This window comes from Diplotaxodon limnothrissa, linkage group LG8, assembly GCF_057381915.1.
Source record: "Diplotaxodon limnothrissa isolate DT_005_m linkage group LG8, D_limnothrissa_male_GT1.1, whole genome shotgun sequence".
Taxonomy (NCBI): domain Eukaryota; kingdom Metazoa; phylum Chordata; class Actinopteri; order Cichliformes; family Cichlidae; genus Diplotaxodon; species Diplotaxodon limnothrissa.
This window is the reverse complement of record NC_140603.1, coordinates 31,834,680-31,845,316: the sequence shown is the minus strand read 5'-3', so window position 1 is coordinate 31,845,316 and position 10,637 is coordinate 31,834,680. Positions and strand designations below refer to the sequence as shown.

At 46.9% G+C, this 10,637-nt stretch overlaps 2 protein-coding genes across 2 annotated transcripts; both read right to left on the bottom strand.

Moving 5' to 3' along the window:
- Positions 1–23: 23 nt before the first annotated feature.
- LOC146627425 (uncharacterized) lies at positions 24–2,674 on the bottom strand. Its single transcript, XM_085361691.1, has 5 exons — positions 2,093–2,674; positions 1,630–1,789; positions 1,494–1,552; positions 1,322–1,418; positions 24–1,249 (listed from the first exon to the last, which is right to left on the bottom strand). Exons 1-5 carry the CDS (start codon positions 2,240–2,242, stop codon positions 225–227), a joined length of 1,491 nt encoding a protein of 496 aa, XP_085217817.1. The 5' UTR covers positions 2,243–2,674; the 3' UTR covers positions 24–224.
- A 546-nt stretch (positions 2,675–3,220) lies between these two features.
- nudt13 (nudix (nucleoside diphosphate linked moiety X)-type motif 13) lies at positions 3,221–6,720 on the bottom strand. Its single transcript, XM_085361710.1, has 9 exons — positions 6,631–6,720; positions 5,080–5,189; positions 4,860–5,002; positions 4,669–4,776; positions 4,477–4,583; positions 4,206–4,331; positions 4,032–4,143; positions 3,724–3,878; positions 3,221–3,609 (listed from the first exon to the last, which is right to left on the bottom strand). Exons 1-9 carry the CDS (start codon positions 6,718–6,720, stop codon positions 3,415–3,417), a joined length of 1,146 nt encoding a protein of 381 aa, XP_085217836.1. The 3' UTR covers positions 3,221–3,414.
- Positions 6,721–10,637: the final 3,917 nt, after the last annotated feature.

Here is a 10,637-nt window from a genome sequence, read left to right as displayed (position 1 = left end):
ACAAAAATAAACGTTTTCTTTTATTTTGAAAGGTCACTTCATGTCATCAAAACCTTTTCAAATTAAAGTTCACATCTGAGTATTATCAGTGTTCACAGTGACCTCAGTGATGACGTCATGCGTAAGCCGAAGCGGCGCTCCGTCCCATTAAGGTAGCAGGTGGACAGAGTCTGTTTGCCAAATCAGAGGCCCCGCCCCCTGCACACTCAAGCCCTCCGGGCCCTTCAGGCGTAGCCGCACTTGTGCAGCTTCAGGTTGCGCTGGTCGGCGTAGCGTTTGCCGCAGCGGTCGCAGATGTACTGCTTCCCACCGGCGTGCAGGTGGCGCTTGTGCGTGCGCAGGTGGCTGCCCTGGCTGAAGCTCTTGCCGCAGACGTCGCAGGCATACGGCTTCTCGCCCGTGTGCACGCGTGTGTGCAGCTTCAGGCTGTTGCTGTTGTTGAACTTCTTGTCGCAGGCACCGCACGCAAACGGCTTCTCGCCGGAGTGCGTGCGCCCGTGCGAGATCAGGCTGCTCTGCTGGCTGAACGTCTTCCCGCACTGGCGGCAGCAGAAGGGCCGCTCGCCCGTGTGCGTGCGGCGGTGGATCTTGAGGTTCACCGCCTGCCGGAAGCTTTTCCCGCAGAGGTCGCAGGCGAAGGGGCGGGCGCCGCTGTGTGTGCGCTGGTGGTTCCTGAGGTTGACGGCGTGCCGGAAAGCTTTGTGGCACTGCTCACACCTGAACGGCTTCTGGCCGCTATGGATCAGCTGGTGCGTGCGCAGCGTGACGGCGCGCGTGAATCCCTTCCCGCATGCCTTGCACACGAAGATCTTGGCGCCTGCGTGCGTCCGCTTGTGGCGCTGCAGGTTCTGCGGCAGATTGAAGCGGCGGCCGCACTGGTCGCAGGCGTGCGGCTTCTCGCCCGTGTGCACGACGGCGTGCGCTTTCAGTTGGCCCTGCTTGGAGAAGCGTTTGCCGCACTGGGGGCACTCGAAGGGCCGCTCGCCCGTGTGCGTGCGCATGTGGCTCTGCATGCCCTGCCGCTGGCGGAAGGCGCGGCCGCACACGCTGCACAAAAATGGCTTTTCTCCCGTGTGCACGCGCAGGTGCGTATTGAGGTTGCTCTGAGATGAGAAGGACTTCCCGCACGCCGTGCATGTGAAGTACTTCCAGGTGACGCTCTCCAGCACGAAGCCCGCCGGGCTCGTCACCGTCGATGGGGACAACAGCCGCTCCGACTCGTCCGGTGGGGCCGCCTCCACCTCGGCTCCTGAGAGAATAAGCACAGCTGATCAGACCATCACACATGCGGGCATACTTCCTGCCGCGGTCGAGCACTCACTCTCTGCGATTGCGCCCAGGTTGATGTTCCCGTGCTCGTCCTTAATGGTGACCGCCAGCACCAGCGGCGTCTCCTGCTCCTCCTCCTTCGAACTGGTCTGCAGGGACACATATACATACACTCAGTCACGGTCAGTGAACGCAGCACAGGTGAGCCAGAGCAGCAGGCTTACCTTAGGGGGCGTGGCTGAGTCACCGCCCTGCTGCCGGAGTCCATACGAGTGCTCGAGCTCTGCCACAAACATAACACAGTGAGGGTGATGTCACTGAGGCTCGGGGGTGGAGTCTTTGGGCGGGGCCAATACTTACCTATATGGGCGTTGCTGAGCACGTTGAGTACGCTCGTCTGCAGTCGCCGGGCGCCGCGGCCCGATGGTGGCTCCGCCGTCAGCCCGACTTCATCCAGCAGGTTGAGGATCTTCCCCAGAGCCTCGTTCCCCAGAGTCTCCATGATGGAGGCGAACAGCACCTGAGGTCAGAGGTCACACCCCGTCACCATGACAACGGTCAAAACTATACAACCACCACCAGCTACAGTCTGGGCCACCAGTCACACCACCACACCAGTTAGTCTGGGCCACCAGTTTCACCATCACACCAGCTACACTGGGCAACCAGTTACACCGCCACACCAAGGCAAGTTTATTTGTATAGCACAATTCAACAACAAGGTGATTCAAAGTGCTTTACAGAGACATTAGAAACAAAAACAAATAAAAAGCAGGATTTAAAATTGATTAAAACAAACGACCAGGCAGTCCCCGCTCCTCACCATCCTCTCGCGGCTCTCCGTCCTCTCTCTGGCCAGCACAGTAGGCTCCTCTCCGGCCTCCACCAGCTTCTTCAGCTCCGCCACTGCAGCGTGGACGAGGGACTCCATGACGGCGGCCAGCTGTGTGTGCAGGCCGGCGGAGAAGCTCATCCTGCGGGCTGACAGGCCGCGGAGCCCTGCCGACCATCAGCGGGACCTCGGGCCGCTCTCAGCGGTTACTCAGAGGACAGAGGGCCCGGAGGAAAGAACCGAGAGTCCAGTCTGATCCGACCCACAGACCCGAACTACACGGGGGGTTGCACCAAGAGCTGCTCTGGCTTCCGGTTCAAATAGGAAGCAGCTTCCGTTTCTAACTATGATCCGGACAGCGCTCACGGATGTCTGACTGTCGTTCCGCCTGTTTCTGGGCTGGATCAGGTTACACGTTACGGTTTGTGCCTCCAACGAGTAGCTAAATATTTATTTTTTCATCTAAAAATCAAACAAATAAACACTTTCAATAAAAAACGTTTTGCTCTATTTCCATTTACAGCCATCCAATCAGAAACATGATGGATAAACAGAAATCTTTGGTGTACAGAGAAGACCATGTTTAGCTCTCAGCAGTGCTGCCACTCTGGGTCAAAGCTGCACGCAGGGCGGTCGGTCTCATTTATTTATCGTCCTGATACGAATCTCACAAACCAGACTGACTCATTTATCCTGGGAGCTTCCTCACACTCTGAGGACGAGCAGAGCAAACCTGTCATCACAAACTGCTTTATCCTGAGTGAGCCCGGAGGACAGATACCACAGAAGAAGAGTGATCAATCACGCCCCTCCAGTGTTTCACAGGAAATACCAAAATAAAAGCTGAGCAGAAGCAGGGCAGTGAAAATGTTTCTCTTCCACCCGAGTTCATGTCTGTCCTGCGAGCCCTCAGGTAAACCTGGACAGGTGAGCCACCGCGGCCTCGAATGCCCCTCGGACAGCTCGTTTGTTAAATCGGACGTTTGATGAGTGAACGCTGGTGTTTGCTGATTCTTTCTCAGACAAAAGAAACCGAGCACTAGCTTTTTTCCATTCTGGGATTTTTATTGAAAATTAAAACCAGTTTGGAGGAAACATCAGCAGGTCAGAGACCACGAGCTGCTTCCTGTCGTGACTGACTGAATGTTTTTCACATTAAAAGTTTCTTTCAATAAGATCACAGGTTAGATCTGTGAAGGAGGCTAAAATCAGAGAATCTGAATGGACTTCTGAACTGTGAGATCTCAGGAGCGGAGGTGAAACATCCGTGTTTCAGGTGTGATCTGATGACTCCGACTGGAACTCCGCCTCCATCACTCTCCGCCCTCACTCTGCCGCTGCTGCTCCACCCACTCCCTGATGAGGCGGTTGGCGAGGGCGTGTTTCGGAGGAAGCCAGATGATGGGGGGGTCGCCTCTCCTGGGCGGAGCTTTCACCTGGAGGGCGCGGGTGATTTCGTCCATGGTGAACCAGCGAGCATCTTCCAGCTCTGAGTTGTCCACGCTCAGCTGCACATGAAACGAGAGCAGGTCACATGACACTACATCATTGAGTACGAGGAGCTCCGAGCTCGCTTCTCCTCGTCCTGATTACACAACCTCAATAATCACCTGTGAGCTCACCTGAGTGTGGGCGGGGCTAACCAAGGCGTGGCAGCCCAGCATGAAGGAGCTGTGCGGGAACGGCCAGTGCTGCGAGGAGCTGTAGGAGATGCTCTGGATCTCCAGACCCACCTCCTCCGCCACCTCCCTGCAGAGCGCCTCCTCCAGAGTCTCACCTGGGACCACACACACACGCGCACACACGCACACACACACACACGCACACACACACACACACGCACACACACAGGTGAGTTCTACACACACACAAACACACACACACGGGTGAGTTCTACACACACAAACACACACACACGGGTGAGTCTGACCCATGTCACAGAAGCCGGCCAGAGCGCTGTAGAGTCCACGTGGGAAGGATGGCTGGCGGCCCAGCAGACACCGACTCCCATCAGACACCAGAGCGACCGCCACCGCAGACATCTGTAGACACAAACAGTCAGACCCGGCTCGGTTCTGGTTCAGTTCTGCACCGAGGACGTTACCTTCGGGTAGTAGACGGTGGAGCTGCTGCTGCAGAACCTCTGGCTGCCTGCTCGGTTTCGTTGAGTCGGCTGGCCCGAAGCGCCGCAGAACCTGCTGGTCTGATGCCAACGCAGCAGCGCCTGACCCTGCAGGGTCAGGACACACAGACTACTGTGTGACTCTTCTACTGGGGCGGTATCAGTATTGGTTTGGTGGGACGGTGCTGAAACGTTCCTGATTTGGTACCAGAACCGAACAGGTGGGTATCAGAGGTCAGCTGCAGTCACTCACCTTGGACACTAGAGGCGCCTCAGCTGCGGGCAGCAGAAAGAAGGCCTTCCTCAGATCGATGAAGGTCCCCTGAGAGGCTTCCTCCACCGCCGCCTGGTCCAGTTCTCCTGAACAGAGACCAGAACCTCCAGAGTCAGGAACATGGCGCTGGCGAGCTCACAATGCAGGGATCTGGATTTCAATCGTTCTCACCGACATCCAGACAGAACTGAGCCTGGTTCTGCTCAGAACAGCCAATCAGAACTGCCTCCTTCAGCTGCGACCCGTCTGAACCGAGCCTCTGTAGGACCAACTGCACATCTGGAACACGAAAAAGCGTCTCAGCAGGAATGTCACCGGACTGTCAGGTCCTCAGCGCTGCTCGCTCGGTCTCGGTTCTGTACCTGAGCAGGTGAAAGCTGCTGGGCTGAAGGTTCTGGCGTCGGGGCGTCGCAGCAGAGGAGACAAGCGGTGGAAGAGGAAGATGGAGCCATCCTTCAGCGCCGCCGCGCACGCCTCGTCGTCCTCCTTCAGCCTGTTCACATACCTGAAAGGACAGATCAGCTGATCAGCCCATCGATCGACCGACTGATCGATCAGTAATCGAGCAAAATAACGAGTTACCTCATCCTGGACACGAAGCTGGAGCAGCAGCGGCTTGGCTGCGTTTTCAGGCCTGAGAGGAGGAGCCTCAGAGGTCTCAGCATGGCTCTGATGTGGGCGGGGTCTCCTACCTGCAGACAGGTGACAGCAGATGACCTCCACACCTGATTCTCTGAAGGACAAACGCTCAGGTACGGCGTCTGTGGTCTGACACCAGAGAGTCCGACAGTGTGGACCTGTGACTGACGACCTCAGAGAGGAGGAGACCTTTGACCTCTGACCTTTGACTTTTGAAACAACTCTTTGTCAACAGTTACACAAAGAAAGAGGGGAAAATATTACTGCACGTGTTCACAGACGCACAGCATCAGAGTTCAGTCTTCACAGAAACATGTGGATGTGCCGCCTTTTCATAAGCAGTCAGACCCTGGAGGTCAACATCTGTGGACCTCGTTTTCTTTCTCCTAGTTAGCATGAATCCCATCTTTGCCTGACCAATGAGAAAGCTGGAAAGGCTGCTGTGCTGCTGTATTTGGGAGGGGAATATGAGCACTCTCAGCGCCGCTGCTGGAGTGATGTAGCTGGGACATCCACCCCACTAATGTAGCAGGGTGGACCCATGGACCACACCCCCCACTGCAGAGCCACTACGTTTCTGCAGCGGAGGCTTGCACACGAACCTCCAGCTGCCTCTCGGAGAACCTGCTGCTAAAAGCACCGCACCACCTGGACTGCAGAGGACCGAGTAACGAAGCTTTGTTGCAGTGGTGGAGGAGCAGGAAAAACAGTTTCCTGGAAAAACAAATTTCCCAGAGTCCACTGTTCCCTCCTGTAGCTGATATAGAGACAAAAGATTCTCATTCAAGTTTTCCTGATTTCCCACTGAGTTAACGACTTCAAGGGATTTTCCTCGACACCCACTGGCTCCAAAAAAGACTAAAAGCTTAACAGAATCTCATCATGAACACTGAACTGTTAATGCGAGCACCGCTGCGGTGCTACTGCTGCACGATGGTCCGATGATGAAGCCCACAGGTGATGTTGCTGACCTTATCACTGCTGTTACAGTGACACTCGTCACTTTGACTCATGAGTATATTTTAATTCCTGGGTTAATTCGTTCTCTGCCATGTTCTGGTCTGTGTCCAGCTCAACAGTGAACTGTTAACTCAAACTCCTCATTCTACACAACCCAGTGAAATAAACTTATCTTACCTTTAACCAATGAACAACCACAGGGTGTAAACTTCTGAAATACAGCCCAAACAAACTCACTCACACTCCCAGCATGCAGTGCAGGAAGGAGAGGAGCATTTTGTTTTAATGTCAGTTGCCTTGGAAACAAATGTACTGTGTTATTGAGAATAACAAGATCAAAGGTTAGACCCACTCACCCAATAACCAACCAGCTGCTGTAAAAGCTGCTGATCACGGCCTGGACTCTGCTGGAGCCAATCACCACGTGATCTGCCCTTTAACTCCACCCACAGCAGTGGGAGCCTCCACCTTGAAACCTGCAGTAACCGTCTGCAGTTACACACACAGTTCTTGTATTAAAGCTGCAGCTCTGACCTTAAATCGGCCACTTTTTGAACGGAGTCTGGTGTGAGTCTCTTTCTTTCGCGTGGAGCTGCTGACGCTACAGCTTCTTCTTCTGCTCATATTTTCATGTTGCTGACGACAATAACAGCAAGCAAACTACCGCCCCCTGCAGGAAAAACACCGCACTTACAGGAATTATAATTATATTATGATTCATGCATGTAATTCATCGCTTATGATCAGTTATGATATAACTAAAATGTAAATGTATTTAAAAATAAAACTGTGTGTAAAGTATAATATTATATTAATTAGACGATAGAAAACATTAATGTGATATAATGAACATAATTGGGATATGATGTCACTGTTTGCTGCGTCATTATTTGAATGTTATTATTGTACTGGGGCCAGTGTGGTTACTGTGGACAAGCGTGGCTCTGACAGGGCTGAACATCCATCAGTAACTGTCTGTTTAAACTTTATTTCCAGTGTTTCACAGTTTGAATAAATAAAGGTTTCATATTCAATTTTCACTTCAGACAATAGTGATGTGTCGGTCGCGAGCGAAACGGCTCTTAGAGCCGACTCTTTGAAGTGACCGACGCGACTGGCTCCTTATCGCGAGCCGTGGGGGGGGGGGGGTTCTCTCTCTCTCTCTCCCCCCCACACACACACTCTCTCACTTTTTTCCGCTTCACTCTGCACGCGAGCCTTGTGCTTTGCGCTGAGCAGAGGGGGGAGGGGCGATAGTTACACTCGCAGTAGCACAGGAACAGAGCGAGAGAGAGAGAGAGAGAGAGAGCCAGGGACAACAAGGTCACATTAGAAAGGTATAGTAATCATCCACAACTATTTTCAGTTGGAGATGATAAAGGATTCAGAAAGTTTATCCATGCAGTGAATCCTATGTATGCAATTCCAAGCAGGAAAACACTCTCCCAAAAAATAATCCCAGGCCTGTATGACAGAGAATGTGCATCTTCTTTTTGTTTTCTTATTTTAATTTATATTTAATTGTGTTGTGGTTTGCAGTGTTTTGTGTTGTTTCACTTTAAATTTGTTTAAAAGGAAAAGCTGAAAATTTAAATAGTTAAAAGTTGAAATGTACATATTTGGTTTTTGTATTATATGATTTATTTATTACATTTTATGTGGAGTGAATAAATGAAAGTATATTTACGGTGGCCCCTACAGACAAAACACGTACAAACTCCAAAACATGTAAAATCACAACAGACGTGCTCCAGGATGCTGGGGGGCAGTGTTGAGCTTTTGTTACCTACTGGCTACACAAGCCAGGAAGTACCAATGACCGGATTTTTTTTTTTTTTTTTTTTTTTATTAGTAATATAAACATACAAACAAAATGCACCATATATTACAGATTCAGAGAATAAACATTTCTTACATATTAGCAACTTTCATATATAGTGAAAATAAAATATAAAGATGGGGTCACATAATTTAACAGATTATTAACTCACTAAATCAAAATCTTCTACAAAGGAAACAAAAAAAGCAGCCTTTTTCTTTTTAACTAAAGTCAAAGATTTAACCAACAGGTTTAGGTCGTTTTTCCAGTGAGCCAGTGTTGGTTTAATCTTAAAAAAGCGACATTTATGTATAAAATACTTACACAAGATTAATAACACATTAACACCATAATTAGCTTTCTTTTCTTTCAAAAACACTCCAAACATTATCATATTTAAGGTAAATGGGGTAATTTGAATCCCACTGGAATAAAGCCAGGTATGAAAATCCAACCAAAATATTTGTATAAAATTGCACAAAAAGAATAGATGGTCCAAATCCTCCTCTTCTGTTTCACAAAATACACAATTACCCGTTTCTATTTTGAATCTATCACTAAGGAGTCTATTTGTCGGGTAAATTTTATTCAAGATTTTAAATTGGACTTCTTTCCCTTTAGGAGGGATAGGGAAGGTGATATAATCAGTTCTTATTTTTTCTATTTCTTCCCTTTGGAAATCTTTTAATATGTAATTACGTCTAAGTAAATTTGGAGAATAAAGACTCCTTAATGAAGATCTAAGAAACTTATTGTTGCATTTAACATCACAAAATCGAATACCATCTATATATAATTGCCTTAACTTGGGGGAGATGTCAGAATATATTATATCATTTACAACTATGTTTTTAAGTGACAATGGAATGGATTTTATAACCCGATTAAATTTACTTTTAGAACATTGGATATTAAACTTTTGGCAAAAATCTTGATGTCCTAGAACATGTCCTTCCTCATCTACAAAATGGGCAATTGCCCAAACACCTTTTGATAACCAATCTTGAATAAAAATAGATTTTCTGTTCATCAGTATATATCTATTGTTCCAAATTGGGCTATTATGTGGAGTGAAATTATGTTTAAATAACATTTTCCAATAAAGAAGGACCTGTTTATGGAATTCAGAGAGTTTAGCAGGTAGCTTAGTAATTTCAAAGTCACACTTTAGGAGAAAGTCGATACCCCCTAGTGTGTTAAAGACCTTACTTGGTATAAAAAACCAAATGGAGTGTGGATTATTTAGGAAGGATTTTAACCATTTAAGTTTCAAAACACCATTCATTACATCAAAATCAATTGCGTTTCCACCGCCTTCAATGTATGGTTTAACCAAATCATCTTTAGATATATAATGGCACTTATTCCTCCAAATAAAATTAAAATTCAAGCTATTAATTGTTTTAATAACTTTATTCGATATTGATAGAGAGTAAGCTGGATATATAAATCTAGATAAACTATCCATTTTGGTTAATAATATTCTTCCAAAAATTGTGATGTCTCTTTGTAACCACTTATTTAGGATTGTCTTACATTTGTCAACATTATCTAAAATATTTACTTTTTCTAAGACTTTGTGATCTTTTGAAATTGTGATGCCCAAATATTTTACCTCCCTCTTCACCTTTATATCGTACAGTAATTGTGAATTACACTCCTTTAATGCCAATAATTCACATTTATTTAAATTTAACTTTAAGCCTGAAGCTTTTGAGAATGTAGTGATTATTTGTTTTACCAGGGGAATCTGATGTTCATTTTTTAAGAAAAGAGTAGTGTCATCCGCAAGTTGACTAATTATTAAAGAATTGTCCATAATCTCAATTCCGGCAACGCTGCTGTTTTTAATTAGAATTGCGAGCATCTCCACAACCATTATGAACAACAACGGAGAGCTTCCACACCCTTGCCTAATTCCTCTTTTGACGCCAAATCTTTTACCAGTGCCATAGCCTAATGACACAGAGCTATTTATATCATTATACAGTATATCTATTATCTTCCTAAATTTATCCCCAAATCCAAATCGAGTTAGTGTTTCTAAAATAAAAGGATGTTCTACTGAATCGAAAGCTTTATAAAAGTCCAAGAAAAGAATAAAACTGTCATCACTAATCAGATCATTGTAGTCCAGTAAGTCTAAAACCAATCTGATATTATTATGAATGTTCCTGTCTTTCAGAAACCCTGATTGTGTCTCACTAATTATACTTGAAACCCCTTGTTTGAGCCTTGTTGCAACTGAGCTAGAGAAAATTTTATAATCTGTATTTAATAAAGTTATGGGCCTTAAGTTATCCAATTGTCGTTTATCTTTGTTTGGTTTAGGAATTAATGTAATTAATCCTTGTTTCATGCTAGACATCAATTCTCCCTTTTCAATACTGGCCAGTATAGCTTTGAATAAAATTTCCCGTAAGTCTTCCCAAAAAAATTGGAAGAAATTAACTGTCAGCCCATCTGGACCAGGGGATTTATTAAGTGCCATTTTCTTAACAGATGCATCTAACTCTTCAATTCTGAAGTCAGATTCACATAATTCCTTAAATGATTCATCAATTTTAGGGATCAGATTATCTATTTGATCAAAAAAGACATCACAATCTGCTTGGGAGAACTGTGAGGAGTATAAATTGGAATAGAATATATAAGTTTCATTCTCCAAAATTTTAGGGTCGTCACATTCAATGCCATCAATTAACAGAGAAGATATAAAATT